We start from the raw sequence: 18,137 nt of genomic DNA, 5'->3' as shown, positions 1-18,137 counted from the left end.
TTTAGTATGAACCATAATTATAGTTCAGAGATTTTTGGAGTGCAAGTGATGCATCTTTCTACATATATTTCTTCAAAACATGGGAATTTTCTGATTTAAAAGTAGTAAAAGTTACTGGAACTAAGCAATCACCGTACACACAAAACTGGTATTCTCTGCAATCAGTCAAGCAGAACTGTGGGCAAAGATATTCCCACACCAGCAGCAGAAGTAACCAAGCTATACTTAATGCATCAATTCCTAATTAGTTAAAACAGGCTGCTATTTACTTAATCAATTACCTCTCATGTTGGATCATATTAAAGAAGTTCTGTATTAAAATCACAAATGAGTTTGATTCCCCATAGTTTAAATTCCAGGGTATTACTAATTAAGAGGTCTCTTGGTTTTTGGTACTGTTTCTCTCCCTCTGTGTGAAACTTGCAAGCTGCTAATTGTGTTAGTACATCCTAAGACAGAGTCTGTTCTCAAAGCAATACTTTGTAACAACAGAAACAGCACACAGAGACTCCCCGCCCTTTTGTTGTAGTTATCTCGCTTTATTAACAATCGTGATTAAAATAGAGGATGTATGTGGATGGATGCTTGGTGTGGATAATAACTGAATGATCAGGGAGGTGCCAGCCTAAGAATCCAGTGTCCATCGGCCAAAGGTGTCAAGTGGAAACAAATATAGGACCCCCGGAGGGCAGACTGGAATCCACCCAACAGCCTCAAGGATGGGAGAACTGAACAACACGGAGCAGTCAGGAATGTGCCATCTGCTGATTGATTCAGGAACAGCATGATGAAGCAATTCCCATAGACTGGCATAGGAATAGTTTCTAGAGTCCATTTTTATAGGAATTTGATAACTTTGGGGTCTGATTCTGCAAACCAACTTCCAGGAGTGTCAGACGTATATCTGACAAGGCCCTACTCCCTCCTCATGTCCAGGCGACCTGGCCAGTGGCTTGGCATGAAGACCTCTAAGGCTGGTAAGTATGGTAACAACTTTGCAGGACGTGTGTGTGTGTGAATAAATATTAAATTGAATGGAATGTTATAGCTATAACTAACTGCTTACTATGTTTCTTTCTTTCTGTATTCAGAATAAATGTGGCATTTTGCCTTTTCCCCTTTTAAGAAGATCCTGCTGGTTTTTATTTTATTGGTATACCACTGGAGTAATACAAGGATGGCAACATACCACGGATACAAGACAATAGTTTATCAACAAAACAATTCATATAACTTACCACTTTTTGTTTTAAAGACACTAAGTACATCTAATCTTTTATCAGTGACATTTTTGTAGTAAGCAGAAAAAATTCAGAAGTGTAGTTGACATAAATGAGATGAAAATGTGCTTTATCCATTATCACTTCTCGCCAGAGAATGTTGTCACCCAGCTACTTGCTTTGTTTCAGTATTATTTATCTTCCTGTAGAACCTAGAGGCCCCATCTGAGATCACAGTCCCTTGTACTATACATTGGACACAGTAAGAGACAGTCCCTACCCTGAAAAGCTTACAACCAAACTAGACAAGATAGGGGTAATATACTTCCTTTAGCTATTTTACAGATGAAGAACTAAGACAAAGAAATTGAGTGACTCACCCAAGCTCACACAGGAAACCTGACTCCAAGTCCAGTATCTTAACCCTAATACCATCTTTTTTCTCAACCCATAGCCTTTTCTGAATGGCTACACTGATCGACTAAATAAATCTAGCCATTCTGCAAAAGCATCTATTCTGTGTATGTGTTGAAAGAGTATATGCTGAATAACTTAGAAAATTTAGATAACAGATTTAAATAATTTTGAGTTGCACTTACCATCAGCACCTGGTTGTTTAAGTACAGAGATAGGTAACAAAAGAGAAGATGAAGGAGAATTAGGTGTGCCAACTGTCTGGGCTTCCTGCAAAGGTGGAACAGTAGAACAATATTCAGAGGAGACACTGGAATTAGGGATAGTACCAGTTGGACTCATCATCCTTTCAAATGCCTGTGCTAAAAGGAAAAATAATGCACTTAGTGTATAAGATCGTGCCATTTATTAAATGTTTACAGCTGCCTCAAATTTTAAGTTAAATATTCCTGTCTATTTTTCTTCAAAATGTAGAAATGGACACTCGTACAGCCTTTTGCTTCAGCAATGAGCATACAACAAACCATGTAATTCCTGCAACCACACATGCCTCATTTACAACAAAAACAATGAGGAGTCCTTGCGGCACCTTAGAAACTAACAAATGTATTTGGGCATAAGCTTTTGTGGGCACTACAAAAAGTAATTTTCCCTCTGTTGATATTCACCCCTTCTTGTCAACTGTTGGGAATGGGCCACATCCACCCTGACTGAATTGGCCTCGTTAGCATTGACCCTCCCTGCCCCCACTTGGTAAGGCAACTCCCATATTTTCATGTGCTGTATATTTATACCTGCCAACTGTATTTTTCACTCCATGCATCTGATGAAGTGGGTTATAGCCCATGAAAGCTTATGCCCAAATAAATTTGTTAGTCTGTAAGGTGCCACAAGGACTCTTCATTGTTTTTGCCGATACAGACTAACACAGCTATCCCTCTGAAACCTATCATTTACAAAAGTAATCAAATGGAGAAGGACATTCACAGAGACTGTAAAAAAACAGACTAACAATTTCCCAACTTAAGTAATGAACTAAGTTGCATGAGAGGAAAGTGATCAGGAACAGCCAGCATGGATTCACCAAGGGAAGGTCATGCCTGACTAATCTAATCGCCTTTTATGATGAGATTACTGGTTCTGTGGATGAAGGGAAAGCAGTGGATGTATTGTTTCTTGACTTTAGCAAAGCTTTTGACACGGTCTCCCACAGTATTCTTGTCAGCAAGTTAAGGAAGTATGGGCTGGATGAATGCACTATAAGGTGGGTAGAAAGCTGGCTAGATTGTCGGGCTCAACGGGTAGTTATCAATGGCTCCATGTCTAGTTGGCAGCCGGTATCAAGTGGAGTGCCCCAAGGGTCGGTCCTGGGGCCGGTTTTGTTCAATATCTTCATAAATGATCTGGAGGATGGTGTGGATTGCACTCTCAGCAAATTTGCGGATGATACTAAACTGGGAGGAGTGGTAGATACGCTGGAGGGGAGGGATAGGATACAGAAGGACCTAGACAAATTGGAGGATTGGGCCAAAAGAAATCTGATGAGGTTCAATAAGGATAAGTGCAGGGTCCTGCACTTAGGACGGAAGAACCCAATGCACAGCTACAGACTAGGGACCAAATGGCTAGGCAGCAGTTCTGCGGAAAAGGACCTAGGGGTGACAGTGGACGAGAAGCTGGATATGAGTCAGCAGTGTGCCCTTGTTGCCAAGAAGGCCAGTGGCATTTTGGGATGTATAAGTAGGGGCATAGCGAGCAGATCGAGGGACGTGATCGTTCCCCTCTATTCGACATTGGTGAGGCCTCATCTGGAGTACTGTGTCCAGTTTTGGGCCCCACACTACAAGAAGGATGTGGATAAATTGGAGAGAGTCCAGTGAAGGGCAACAAAAATGATTAGGGGTCTGGAACACATGACTTATGAGGAGAGGCTGAGGGAGCTGGGATTGTTTAGCCTGCAGAAGAGAAGAATGAGGGGGGATTTGATAGCTGCTTTCAACTACCTGAAAGGGGGTTCCAAAGAGGATGGCTCTAGACTGTTCTCAATGGTAGCAGATGACAGAACGAGGAGTAATGGTCTCAAGCTGCAGTGGGGGAGGTTTAGATTGGATATTAGGAAAAACTTTTTCACTAAGAGGGTGGTGAAACACTGGAATGCGTTACCTAGGGAGGTGGTAGAATCTCCTTCCTTAGAGGTTTTTAAGGTCAGGCTTGACAAAGCCCTGGCTGGGATGATTTAACTGGGAATTGGTCCTGCTTCGAGCAGGGGGTTGGACTAGATGACCTTCTGGGGTCCCTTCCAACCCTTATATTCTATGATTCTAATGATGCTATGTTCTTCTGTCTATTAATCACAAGTCACGCTAGCTTGATTTCATGCTCAGTTGTGACAATATTTGTGAAGTACTGACAAATCCCATATTCTCCATATTGGGAAAGGTAAAGAAGGGTCTATGGTGGAGTTTCAATACCAATCACATTTAGGTGCTTAACTCTTCTATTTACAGGCAGGAGAATATTACAAGTAAAAACAAGCTTTAACTGGGATAATCAAAAAGGAAGAAATCAATCAGATTCATGATAAAAAACCATGGTAAATAAAACAGGAATGCACTCCTCTTTTATCTTTGTTAAATGTTTCAATACAAGAAATTAGGGTTTCAGTTTGTCACTCTTGTTCCCCATACTAATAATGTCACATCTTCACACAATTTAACCTTCCTCAAAAAAGACTGCACAATCTTGCAAAGCCCATTTATATGAACATTTATGACACAAGTGGAGGCATAATAGAGTGGACTAGGCGACACAGTCTTGGAAACAATCTGAGGAAGCCTTCTTCAGGTAAACATAGGTTGAAAATGTCGCTTGCCTCAACACACACAGTCTTGGGAAAGGAATTACATGCAGTATTTTTGCAATTTAGACTCCATACCAACCAACCAGCAGCACTCTAGCTGCATTAGAAACCCTATGCCTTTCCATCAAGTATATGCATAATTACGGTGGCTGTGGCAGAGAATGAAGATGTAAGATTGAAGTCACTTTAATTAATCACTAAAATTAGCCAAGCAAATTTTAATCAACATTTCAATCACTGTCTTAGAAAGGAAATGCTTCCTCCTGGGTGCACAGATTCATCCTTCAGTCCTAACACAACAATTTTGCTTAACTTTTCTCCTTTGAGGAAAAGTAGTAATTACAAGTAAATAAAACCATGATCACAACTTTTTACCTTTATTAATAGATTTGTAACAGCCAATGCAGACTCTTGCTTCCTTTTCAGTGTACTGCAGCTTGCACTTCCGATTGCAACAGACACCACAGAACACCTGGGTCAGAACAAAAGCTAATTTAAACATTTTACATGGAGATGGTAGTGCCACCTACAGTTAAGATTGCCTGACACTTCTCATTACAAGACTATTTTTATTTACTTGTATAATTACCAAGCTAACCATCTGAGCTGAAATTTTCCATGCTGGGTGTCTGCCTCATGGTGCAGACATCTCTCAAAATGCGGCCGGGGGTTGCCCTCTCTCATAAATACATTTCCAAAACCATTTCTCATTGAGAAGCTCTACACCCTCATGTTTTGGAGCAGGAATATGAAGTTTAGGAGGGATTGCCTTTATGTCCAGGATGCACTTTTTGCTGTTCCCATGGAAATGCACCTAAATTTGGCCAAATTACAAGCCTTTGAAGGAAAGATTTTAGGTCTCATGAAGGTGGCCACTCCTTAAATGGAGAAAAATGCATTTACTATGACCATAAGAAACCTAGAAAGTGTAGGATGAGAAAAAATGGGTTTGACCTTAATGTAACTTCTGAGCAGATATTACTGCCATTTGGAACTTCAGAGACGTTAAGGATAACCCCACCCCAAGACTTAAAGGTGCAGAAGACACGGTCAGACAGCAGAGTTCCCAGCCTAAGACTGAGCAAACCTTTTATTCAGTGGCCTAGATAGTAAACCCACTTGCATTTTTTTCTTTAGGTCACATGTTAGACTGAAGTCCTCCTGGATTGTAAGAAGATGGTCTGAGCCCTTAGAGGACAGGAACTTCATTATCCAGCAGGTTATCTTCCATACTGCTAGGGGAAGTGCATCTAGGTTGAGTGGCAGAATCCCTTCCCTTAATATTGACACACAGGCAGCAAGCAAAGATATTCTCTGGCCATCTGCAGAAGACCTGGATACCAGTGCTGACAAGGTCACAAAGTTGGCTCAATTGAACCTGATCTTCCTTTTGATCCTGGGCATCAGGGGAATGGAATAGAAAACATATAGAAGATGATGTTGGCTACAGCCCAGCAGAAATGCATCCGAGAAAGAGCTTTTGTCTGCGTGCTCTTGTGTAATACACTTTGGTGCTCTGTCCCAACTCAGAGAAATCTATTATTGAGAGACCCTATTCACAAAATGCTGCAATAGCCACCACTAGTTTCAAGAGCCACTTGTGTTCATGGTTGATCCTAAATCCTCTTGCCAAGCAAGTGTGCCTTCACATTCACTTTCCCAGCAAGAACAACAGGTGGATTTGGTTCTGGATATACTACATTTACAGTTTTCTTGCCTCTGCAGATAGGAGCTGAGAACGTGCTCCTCCCTGCTTGTTGATTTAACACATGTCCATGGTGTTGTCAAGCACCTGCTCTACACATAGCTGCAGGAATGGACAAAAGGCTTTAATAGCCCATTACACTACCCTGAGCTCCATTACTCTGACATGGTGTCTGGACTCCAGTGTTCCTTAGATCATGTATTTTGATACACAACCCAGCCCAGACTGGAAGCATCCCAGGTGACCGTGATGACAGGAAAAGGGAGAGCAAAGGGCTTCCCCTGAAGATTTTGTCCCTGTTTTCCACACAAACTGTTGGGAGCATTGGAGAAGGGATGGTCAATTTCGTCTGTACATTTAGTGAGTAATAACCTACTACCCATGTTCAGATGAGCAAAGGCATAGGTCGATGAGGAATCAAGCCCACTAGTCTACAGAACGGCTTGGTTTGTACCAGTTTTTCCCTGGGACCCGTCAGGGGGTCTTGAATTATGAAAAGTGCTGTAGTAAAAATGTATGTCCTTCAGCTAGTCTGGGACACATCCTGTCTTCTCTTTGATACAGGTGGGAACAAGAAAGGAGAGAATCAGATATCCTTGGCTGGACTGAGAAGGCCAGAGCTGATAGGCAGAGCAAGCTTTTCCCTGGTCTGCATCTGTAATATGTCAAACGGGGAATCAGATGTCCCTGGTGAAACTGTTTGCAACTTGAGAGCATTTGCCTAGCTCCCCAAAAGTTCCTGAAACTGTCCATTTATCATGAGGGGAAATGGATGAAGCACCAATCTGTATGTTTCACCAAAGGAGTCTCATCACATTCCTCAGATATAGGCAGCTCTTCCAGAAGCTGTGAGGGGTGCAGGGTTAGTATTGGTGTCAGCAAGGAAGGGTGAATCAGTGCCAGGTGAATAGACAGCTGTGAGAGGATCAATGCCAGCACACAGGTCAGTACCGGAGTTGGTCATGGTGCTGCCTAAGTTCCTCACGTGGCCCTACATATAGAACTCAAGAGGGCCCTGCATGAGATGTTTCCATGATGTCTGGATCTGAGGCAAGGGCAAATGTGCAGAGTATCAAGGTCAAGACAGCGGACCTTAAAGGTTTCCAAAAGGGTTGAAAGTCTTTGAGATGGTACCAGACAGAGACCAGAGAATTTGATACAGGAACAGAGTCAGGTTGCAGAAAAGCATGTGGTAGACGGTGGGGAGGGGGTCTAGTAGTCTCGATGGTGGACCCCCACTCAGGTCTACAGAGATCAAAGGGGCTACCAGCATCCAGATCAGTGAAGGGTCCAAGTTAGTTGATGACAATACACTGGCTCAAGAGGAACTTAAATAGATTACAGCTGTGCCATATGAGAGTTTCCAAGGCCTTCGTATGTCAGGAAATATGAAGAATAGCGCTTGTTCACTTCTGCTTTTACCGTCTTGTAGTGAGATTCTGTGTCTCCTTTCTTTAACCCCAACAGACATCTGCATGCACTTACTGTGCCAAGACAGAGGTATCAGTGTTGGAGGAAAGGTGTGGCACTGGGCCCAAGGGCAATGGTGTCAGAAGTGGGCACCAAGATGGGCGCTTCCTACATCACCGCAAACATACTTCTTATAGCTCTTACAAGGCTCTTGGCCCAATGTGGGCCCAGTAAAGGCTCTGAAGGCTCCAGGGACAAGTCAGGCTATGTACACTGAGCTTTTCTATGCCACTCTTAATTACAAGAAATTGGTAAATTAGACTAAGACCCAGCTTGACTGAATGAAAGCAGGTTCCATTCATTTTCTGCAGTAACAGTGAAGCAACTGCGAACTGTGAAGTAACAGTGAAGCAATCTACATCACTCCCACACAAGATCTCACATACCACAGAAGGGGTCAAAGGATATGGCTTTTCAAGATGCTTTTGCAGCTCAACACCAGGGACGATCTACATCCCACATCTGAGAATGCACAGGGGCACTCAGGGTCTCAGTTTGCACATGCTCAGTAGAGACTTGTTAAGAGTTTGGAAGCTAAGTTTTCTGAAAATACCAACTGTACTGGACATGCTCTAGCCCAGAGCTGCAAGAGCTAAGCAAGACATTAGCCTGGAACACCAACTGCACTGCACCTGGAACACCAACAACAGGCACAGAAACTAAGAGCAAGAAGACTAATTCTCCTGTGCTCTCAGGCAATGTGGATGAAGAAACAGCTGACTCCCATGCAGAAGAGACCAGAGACAAGCACAGATGGGGGAGTGGGAGTAGATTCGCATAACTAGCTATGGGGAAGGAGAAAGACTGGAATTGGCTGGGCAAGGAAACTGGGATGGGACTCTGATGGGGAGCACTGAGGAAAAAAGACAAACTAGCTAGGCAAGGCGAATGGTATGAGGTATGGGGGGGAGACTACTTAGACATGAGTAGGATGGAAGGGACAGACACAGAATGGGTCAGGCTTGGGGTAAAGACCAGAGGTAGGAGGATCTGTGACCGCTAGAGAACACAGTCCTCCAGAACTTCAAATGGAACCCAACATTCCCAAATCTCAACATACTTCTGTCATCAGCAAAACAGCTGTGAAACCTACCACCAAAATGAGTGTTCATCCTCTTTTAGTGTCTGGTTCACATACCAGATAACACTCTGTTACCATGAGCCCAAGTGGCAGATGTCTGTGCTGTGGATCTAAAAGTTCCAACCCTGTTACTCAACCCTGTGTTGTCAATATAAATCTATGAAATAACTTTTTTTTTCAAATTTCCTTTTAAAAGAAGCTACAAACAAAATTATACATAAAAAGATGTGAAAAAATTAAGTTTGTAATGTCAAGTACTCAAAAGTTAGGCAATGTCAAAATTAATACTGCCCACAAACTCACACAGTCCCCCTACGAGTATGCATTATGATACAATCGCCATTACATAATCACATACTTTTTTTTTTTTTGAACAGGACTCCTATCTCAGTCACAGCACAAGGTAGAACTGCTCAGAGGATGAAACAGGGTTGCATTATGAAGGAGGTGTGTGTAATACCCCTGTGTCATTTGCTACAGAATTTAGAAGGTATGTAGTGAATAAGGCTGGGGACAGCAGCAAGAGAAAAGGTGGTCTCACGGTTAAGGCAGTTGAATGATCCTCTGGAAAACCGGATTCTCTCTCTGCCTCGGCCATAGAGTTTCCATGTGATTCTGGACAACTTGTTAAATCCAACTTCTCACAGGTGGTCACTAACTAAGCACCTGGGGTAGGATATGCAGAAGTGCTAAACACTCCGCTTTAAAGAGAATCTATGGGAGATGTGCTTTGAACATGCAAAATGGTAAAAATAACATGTTAAGTGCTTCAAAAAAAATCAGGCGCTAGGCATCTCAAAGCAGTCACCCAAAATCAGTGTACACTGTTGACCTTAATCTCTGTGCCACAGCTTCCTCGGTGTGTAAAACAGGAATAATACTGTCACCTGACTGGAGCGAGGTGAAAATAAAATGTATTCCTATTTGTGAAGCACTCCGATAATGATGGGAGTACCACAGAAAAGCCTATGAGGAAGTTAATTATGTATTCAGAGCAGGCTTTAAATGATGTGCAGTAAATAAGGTATGGGGCCACACACTGAATCAGGATAAAATAAAACACTAAATAGCAGCTTGCTGCTCATTAAGCACTATTCATCTTCTGCATTGAATGAGGCAGGGGTCCTTAGTAAAAAAATAGTATGTGATCATATAATTAAAGTCTAAGACTATTGTAACGTATATGCACTAAGGCTCAAATTAATGCTGCACAGGTTTAGACTAAGCTCCTCGGGGCAGGGATCTTTTGTTCTGTGTTTGTACAGCACCTAGCACAGTGGGATCCTCGTTCAGAACTAGGGCTCCTACATGTTATGATAATATCCTTAATTCTAGCATTTCTTAACTTTGCAGTGCTTGAGTTTGCAGTGTTAATATTCTTTTAACTACGTGATTTTGTGTAATATATTAGCTCCATAGCCCATCACTAACATACAGTGGAAAATAAATAGCAACTGAAAATAGCAAATCTTATTCATTATACCGACCACTTTAAAGATTACCACAATCAAGAATAATTATGAGTTGTCTTCCCCACATTCTCTGCACTTTCTCAGATTTCATTAAGATTTGAAATACTAAGATTTATTATTCCATCATTTAGAACAGGGGTGGGCAAACTTTTTGGCCTGAGGGCCACATCGGCGTTGCAAAACTATATGAAGGGTCGGGTAGGGAAGGCTGTGTCTCCCCAAACAGCCTGGCCCCCACCTCCATCCACCCTCTCCCACTTCCCGCCCCCTGACTGCCTCCCTCAGAACTCCCGACCCATCCAACCCCCCTGCTCCTTATCCGCTGACCGCCCCCTCTCGGGACCACCGCCCTCCAGCACCCCACCCTCATCCAACTGCCTCTGCCCCTGACTGCCCCGACCCCTATCCACACTCCCAACCCCGACAGGCCCTGTGGGACTCCCACGCCTATCCAGTCCCCCGCGTTCCACGTTCCCTGACTGCCCCCCACAGAACCTCTGCCCCATCCAACCGCCCCTTGCTCCGTCCCCTGACTGCCTCCAGGGACCCCCCCACTCCTCACCCCCTTACGATGCCGGAGTCAGCCACGCCACCACGCTGCCCGGCAGGAGCAGCGAGCCAGGGCACTGCCCACATAGCAGCATAGCTGCAGAGGAGGGGCAACAGCGAGGGAGGGGCCGGGGACTAGCCTCCCCAGCTGGGAGCTCAGGGGCCGGGCAGGATGATCCCCGGGCCAGATGCAGCCCATAGGCCGTAGTTTATCCACCTCTGATTTAGAAGATAGAGAAAAACTTTGGATAGCCAATGAAAAAACTCCTCAGTAATCAGCTTAAGTTGGTCAATAATAGGTCATAGGGCAAGATTTTTCACCTCAACTGTATTTTCACAGTAAAATCTTATATCTTTGCTTAATATTCAGTGATTGAATTAAATTTAACTCTATAGTTTTATAGTTTATAAAGAGTTACAGATGACTCACTTAGTATTTGACAAAAGTTTCCTAATGAAAGGTTGGTAGAGCCTAAAAAAGTAGCACTAAATATCAGGCAAAGGAAGGAAAAACTAAGTCAGAGTGGTCTTATTAGACTGAAAACCATTGTGTTATGGCATCGTATTTTTCATTTGAGGACCCCTAAAGAATTTTGAATGGAGATGCAGACCCCTTTGGAAACCTTAGACAGTTTGCCAACCCCCAAGGGTCCATGGACCACAGGTTGAAAACCCCTGCTGTAACACAATACATGGGCAAAACAATGTAATGCAAAGCATTTTTTCATAACTTACTTTCCCACATGCACGACAGTGGTGTCTTCTTTTTGTAAACGTGAACTTGACTTGGCAGTTCATGCAGTTGGGTGCCTCTGAATCGGGAACCCAGGGTGGCTGTTTTAGTCCCAGAACTAGAGGTGCTTTACCAAGTTCTACACTTGCAGGCACACAACTTCCGCCTGCTTCCAAGGAGTTTTCTGTATCAGATGGATTACATTTGAAGCTTATATCAGTACTAGTTTTGGTTTCTGGGGAGGCCTTTGGTGGTAAGGAATTCACTTCCTGGAATTCAGTCCTAGGCATATCTGGCTTGCTGAACTCTCTCTCAATTGCAGTTCTTTGAGAAAGATTAAGCAACTGTTTAGGTCTAGCACCTCCAATATGTACATTCTGATGGCTAAGAGTAGGGACAGGTACTTCAATACGAGTCTCAGTTATATGGTTAGAGGCCTCTTGTTGAATAGGATATGTACTTTTTTCTGGGGGAGACTCCAATTTATATTCAATATCAGCTATTCTACAAGTACTATTAATACTGGAAATCTCTCCAATCTCCTCCAGTTTTGCTTTTGTTTGTGAATCATTGACCTTTTCGAAATCCAGGTTGTTTGCCTGATTTGCATCAGATGCCAGCAGGTCGTCCATGCCTTCTTCAAAGGGCTGTGAATTACTGGGCTGAAAACTCTGTCCAGATAAGAAGGCATCAAGCTCAGCATCACTAATCAGTGAATCACTTTTAATTAAGTATTCCTCAATAGTTAAGTCAGCTAAAACTGGACAAGTAATACTTTGATCATGACTGTCAACTGGCTGAATACCATCACTGCACAGTTCAATTTTAGCTTCTCCAACAGGGCCAGCAGCAGCAGCATGCATTTGGGGAGAATCACCTTCATTAATTTTGTTGTCAGATTCCCTCTTCTTTCCATCTATAGTTATAGCTTCTTCTACAAAGCATTGGTTGATTTGGTTTAGATATCCTTCCTGTTCAGAAGGTTTCATCTTTCCAGAGGATTCCACATTGGGGAATCCAGGCTTAGATTTTCCTGCATGCATAGTCACAGTATCACTGATGACATCTGCTTTTTCATTCTGAGGTATATGATCACTTTTGTCTTCTGTTACAACTAATGAACCACACATGGATACAGCAAGTGGAAGACATGACAATGAGGTTTGGGTATCTTCAGCAGTTACATGTGAAGTTGAAACACTGTGCAATATTTCATTGGTATTAAGTTCTGGACTGCACATGTTTTCTTCTGCACTTTTCATCTTATCTAGTACTACTCTATCCTCTATTTGAGATGAAGAGTCTGGTATAACACACTTTCCAGATAATTTTAAACTGTTTTTGTGTAATTCAGAACTCTTTGGCAGATCAGAAGGCAAGGATTCCCCATTACCGTCATCTTTTGAAAATACATTGTCATTAACACTCTCTTCAGGTGCCTCTTGACTTATCACATAGCACAGATTTTCATCTTTTAATGATTCACAAGACAGCTTTTCAACGGTTGTGTCATCTTTGGAACTGAGAGCTTTTGGGCTCTGTGATGTTACAAAGGCAGATGTAGCGTTAAGGCCTGTAATTTGTTCCAGCTGATCAAATATCTGAATATCCTTTAAAGTTTCTGTCCTATTTTGATCATCACATGAATCAGAGAGCTTTGCTTTACCACGATTGTGTGTTTTAAAATCCAACTGGCTCAACTCTTTTGTTGCAACATGTCCTGCATCTTGTGGTGTTGTGTCCCCACCATTCTGTTGTTGTGTGCCTGAAACACCACCGAAAGCTACTGACAAACTGCAAACTGTAGCTGGTACTAAAGATAAATCAAAGCCAACCAAAGAATTCTCAATGCACTGGAAGTCATCTGGCTGCAGCTTCTGAATATCTTCATGATTACTCGTTGAATGGATCAAATTACCTGTGTCACTGATGAGATCACATACAGGTATACTACACCTCCCCAGGCTCAAAGGCTGAATTTCATTTGAGGCACCACCATCCACAGAAGACAGAAGATCAAGTCCAGTAACATTTTTCTCATTTTGTGCGGAGGAATTCAGTTCAAACTTTGCTGTATTTGTTGTAGCCTGACTGGCTAGAGAGAATTCTTCTGACATACTACAACTGCTAACATATTCTTGCACTTTTGGTATGAGGAATACAGGTTGTAAGCAATCCAATTCTGAAGAGACTGAATGCTGTATTGAATCACACTGGTTTGCAGCTGCTCTGTAGCAGTCAAGTTCATCTATTTAAAAACAAAAAGAGATCAAAAGCAAAAAGTTTATAAAACTGGTTCCTTCAAACGGCACTCCCACCTCGCTAAAGCTTTCTTCAAACAAAAAAACACCACTTATGAACAGACAAAATTATTTTCACTTCCTCTTGGTCTTAACTATTTAAGTTTGTTTTCCCCATACAGAAAGAAAAGAAAAAAAAAGTAGCACAAAGATCCAACTAACCTGTATTTTGCTCAAATTCATCAAGTAGTTTGTCCAAGTCACAGACTGCTGCTTTAAAGTAATTGTCCATTCTAGTTGTGGCTCTAGTGAAATTTTAGCCCTCTTGTACCTATAAAGAAGAATGTGCTGTTTTATTTATTCAAAGGATTGGGTAGCAAACGGTTTACAGAATCCTAAAAATTTTCATAAAAATGCTCTTTTGAGAATGAGAACAGTTTTATATTTTACAATGAAATATTTTCTTGCAAATTTTAGAATACCCCCTTGCCATCTCCCCATATACAGAACCCAAGATTATAAACACTGCATTGTAAAATCTTTATGTTCAATATGTTCTCAGGAATCTTCACAAAGAAACAAAGGGATTTAAATAGCCTTGCCAAAATTGAATCATCTGAAGGCATTTGCTGTACTGTCACAATTTCATAGTTTCAAAGGGTATGTCTACACTACGAAATTAGGTCGAATTTATAGAAGTCGGTTTTTTAGAAATCGGTTTTATATATTCGAGTGTGTGTGTCCCCACAGAAAATGCTCTAAGTGCATTAAGTGCATTAACTCGGCGGAGCACTTCCACAGTACCGAGGCAAGCGTCGACTTCCGGAGCGTTGCACTGTGGGTAGCTATCCCACAGTTCCCGCAGTCTCCGCTGCCCATTGGAATTCTGGGTTGAGATCCCAATGCCTGATGGGGCTAAAACATTGTCGCGGGTGGTTCTGGGTACATATCGTCAGCCCCCCGTTCCCTCCCTCCCCCCGTGAAAGCAAGGGCAGACAATCATTTCGCGCCTTTTTTCCTGAGTTACCTGTGCAGACGCCATACCATGGCAAGCATGGAGCCCGCTCAGGTAACCGTCACCCTATGTCTCCTGGGTGCTGGCAGACGCGGTACGGCATTGCTACACAGTAGCAGCAACCCCTTGCCTTGTGGCAGCAGACGGTACAGTATGACTGGTAGCCATCATCGTCATGTCTGAGGTGCTCCTGGTCGCCTCTGTGAGGTCGATCAGGAGCGCCTGGGCAGACATGGGCACAGGAACTAAATCTGGAGTGACTTGACCAGGTCATTCTCTTTAATCCTGCAGTCAGTCCTATTGAACCGTCTTACGGTGAGCGGGCAGGCGATACGGACTGCTAGCAGTCGTACTGTACCATCTTCTGCCAGGCAGGCAAGAGATGAGGATTGCTAGCAGTCGTATTGCACCATCTTCTGCCATGCAGGCAAGAGATGGGGATGGCTAGCAGTCGTACTGTACCATCTTCTGCCGAGCAGCCATGAGATGTGGATGGCATGCAGTCCTTCTGCACCGTCTGCTGCCAGCCAAAGATGTAAAAGATAGATGGAGTGGATCAAAACAAGAAATAGACCAGATTTGTTTTGTACTCATTTGCCTCCTCCCCTGTCTAGGGGACTCATTCCTCTAGGTCACACTGCAGTCACTCACAGAGAAGGTGCAGCGAGGTAAATCTAGCCATGTATCAATCAGAGGCCAGTCTAACTTCCTTGTTCCAATAAGAACAATAACTTAGGTGCACCATTTCTTATTGGAACCCTCCGTGAAGTCCTGCCTGAAATACTCCTTGATGTAAAGCCATCCCCTTTGTTGATTTTAGCTCCCTGAAGCCAACCCTGTAAGCCGTGTCATCAGTCAGACAACAGCAGACAATCGTTCCGCGCCTTTTTTCTGTGCGAACTCCACACCAAAGCAAGTATGGAGGCCGCTCAGCTCACTTTGGCAATTAGGAGCACATTAACCACCACACGCATTATCCAGCAGTATATGCAGCACCAGAACATGGCAACGCGATACCGGGCGAGGAGGCGACGTCAGCGCGGTCCCGTGAGTGATCAGGACATGGACACAGATTTCTCTGAAAGCATGGGCCCTGACAATGCATGCATCATGGTGCTAATGGGGCAGGTTCATGCTGTGGAACGCCGATTCTGCGCTCGGGAAACAAGCACAGACTGGTGGGACCGCATAGTGTTGCGGGTCTGGGACGATTCCCAGTGGCTGCGAAACTTTCGCATGCGTAGGGGCACTTTCATGGAACTTTGTGACTTGCTTTCCCCTGCCCTGAAGCGCATAAATACCAAGATGAGAGCAGCCCTCACAGTTGAGAAGCGAGTGGCGATAGCCCTGTGGAAGCTTGCAATGCCAGACAGCTACCGGTCAGTTGGGAATCAATTTGGAGTGGGCAAATCTACTGTGGGGGCTGCTGTGATGCAAGTAGCCCACGCAATCAAAGATCTGCTGATATCAAGGGTAGTGACCCTGGGAAATGTGCAGGTCATAGTGGATGGCTTTGCTGCAATGGGATTCCCTAACTGTGGTGGGGCTATAGACGGAACCCATATCCCTATCTTGGCACCGGAGCACCAAGCCGCCGAGTACATAAACCGCAAGGGGTACTTTTCGATAGTGCTGCAAGCTCTGGTGGATCACAAGGGACTTTTCACCAACATCAACGTGGGATGGCCGGGAAAGGTGCATGATGCTCCCATATTCAGGAACTCTGGTCTGTTTCAAAAGCTGCAGGAAGGGACTTTATTCCCAGACCAGAAAATAACTGTTGGGGATGTTGAAATGCCTATATGTATCCTTGGGGACCCAGCCTACCCCTTAATGCCATGGCTCATGAAGCCGTACACAGGCAGCCTGGACAGTAGTCAGGAGCTGTTGAACTACAGGCTGAGCAAGTGCAGAATGGTGGTAGAATGTGCATTGGGACGTTTAAAGGCGCGCTGGCGCAGTTTACTGACTCGCTTAAACCTCAGCGAAACCAATATTCCCACTGTTATTACTGCTTGCTGTGTGCTCCACAATATCTGTGAGAGTAAGGGGGAGACGTTTATGGCGGGGTGGGAGGTTGAGGCAAATCGCCTAGCTGCTGGTTACGCGCAGCCAGACACCAGGGCGGTTAGAAGAGCACAGGAGGGCGCGGTACGCATCAGAGAAGCTTTGAAAACCAGTTTCATGACTGGCCAGGCTACGGTGTGAAAGTTCTCTTTGTTTCTCCTTGATGAAACGCCCCACCCCTTGGTTCACTCTACTTCCCTGTAAGCTAACCACCCTCCCCTCCTCCCCTTAATCATTGCTTGCAGAGGCAATAAAGTCATTGCTGCTTCACAGTCATGCATTCGTTATTCATTCATCACACAAACAGGGAGATGACTACCAAGGTATCCCAGGAGGGGTGGTGGAGGAGGGAAGGAAAATGCCACACAGCACTTTAAGCACAGCACTTTAAAAGTTTACAACTTTAAAATTTATTGAATGCCAGCCTTCTGTTTTTTGGGCAATCCTCTGTGGTGGAGTGGCTGGTTGGCCGGAGGCCTCCCCACCGCGTTCTTGGGCGTCTGGGTGTGGAGACTATGGAACTTGGGGAGGAGGGCGGTTGGTTACAGAGAGGCAGCAGTGGCAGTCTGTGCTCCAGCTGCCTTTGCTGCAGCTCAACCATACACTGGAGCATACTGGTTTGGTCCTGCAGCAGCCTCAGCATTGAATCCTGCCTCCTCTCATCACGCTGCAGCCACATTTGAGCTTCAGCCCTGTCTTCAGCCCGCCACTTACTCTCTTCAGCCCGCCACCTCTCCTCCCGGTCATTTTGTGCTTTCCTGCACTCTGACATTATTTGCCTCCACGCATTCGTCTGTGCTCTGTCAGTGTGGGAGGACAGCATGAGCTCGGAGAACATTTCATCACGAGTGCATTTTTTTTTTTCTTTCTAAGCTTCACTAGCCTCTGGGAAGGAGAAGATCCTGTGATCATTGAAACACATGCAGCTGGTGGAGAAAAAAAAAAAAAAGGGACAGCGGTATTTAAAAAGACACATTTTATAAAACAGTCGCTACACTCTTTCAGGGTAAACCTTGCTGTTAACATTACATACCTAGCACATGTGCTTTCGTTACAAGGTCGCATTTTGCCTCCTCCCACCGCGTGACTACCCCCTCAACCTTCTCCCCTCCCTGTGGCTAACAGCGGGGAACATTTCTGTTTAGCCACAGGCAAACAGCTCAGCAGGAATGGGCTCCTCTGAGTGTCCCCTGAAGAAAAGCACTCTATTTCAACCAGGTGACCATGAATTATATCTCACTCTCCTGAGGATAACACAGAGAGATAAAGAACGGATTTTGGTTGAATGCCAGCAAACATACACTGCAATGC

General features: G+C 44.0%; 1 protein-coding gene across 3 annotated transcripts in view; it reads right to left on the bottom strand.

The window, feature by feature from the left end:
- Positions 1–18,137, bottom strand: part of ZFYVE16 (zinc finger FYVE-type containing 16) — a 61,433-nt gene that overhangs the window by 27,066 nt on the left and 16,230 nt on the right. For all 3 annotated transcript variants that reach the window (XM_048851863.2, XM_048851865.2, XM_075128548.1), the window contains exons 2-5: positions 13,967–14,075; positions 11,507–13,752; positions 4,870–4,966; positions 1,820–1,996 (exon numbers count right to left, since the gene is read on the bottom strand). In XM_048851863.2, the coding sequence (XP_048707820.2) occupies positions 1,820–1,996; positions 4,870–4,966; positions 11,507–13,752; positions 13,967–14,036 (2,590 nt within the window). In that variant the 5' untranslated portion in view covers positions 14,037–14,075. The remainder of the gene's footprint in view (positions 1–1,819; positions 1,997–4,869; positions 4,967–11,506; positions 13,753–13,966; positions 14,076–18,137) is intronic.

This window comes from Caretta caretta, chromosome 5, assembly GCF_965140235.1.
Source record: "Caretta caretta isolate rCarCar2 chromosome 5, rCarCar1.hap1, whole genome shotgun sequence".
NCBI lineage: Eukaryota > Metazoa > Chordata > Testudines > Cheloniidae > Caretta > Caretta caretta.
Note: the sequence above shows the minus strand (reverse complement) of the source record. Positions and strands in the feature narration are given on the sequence as shown.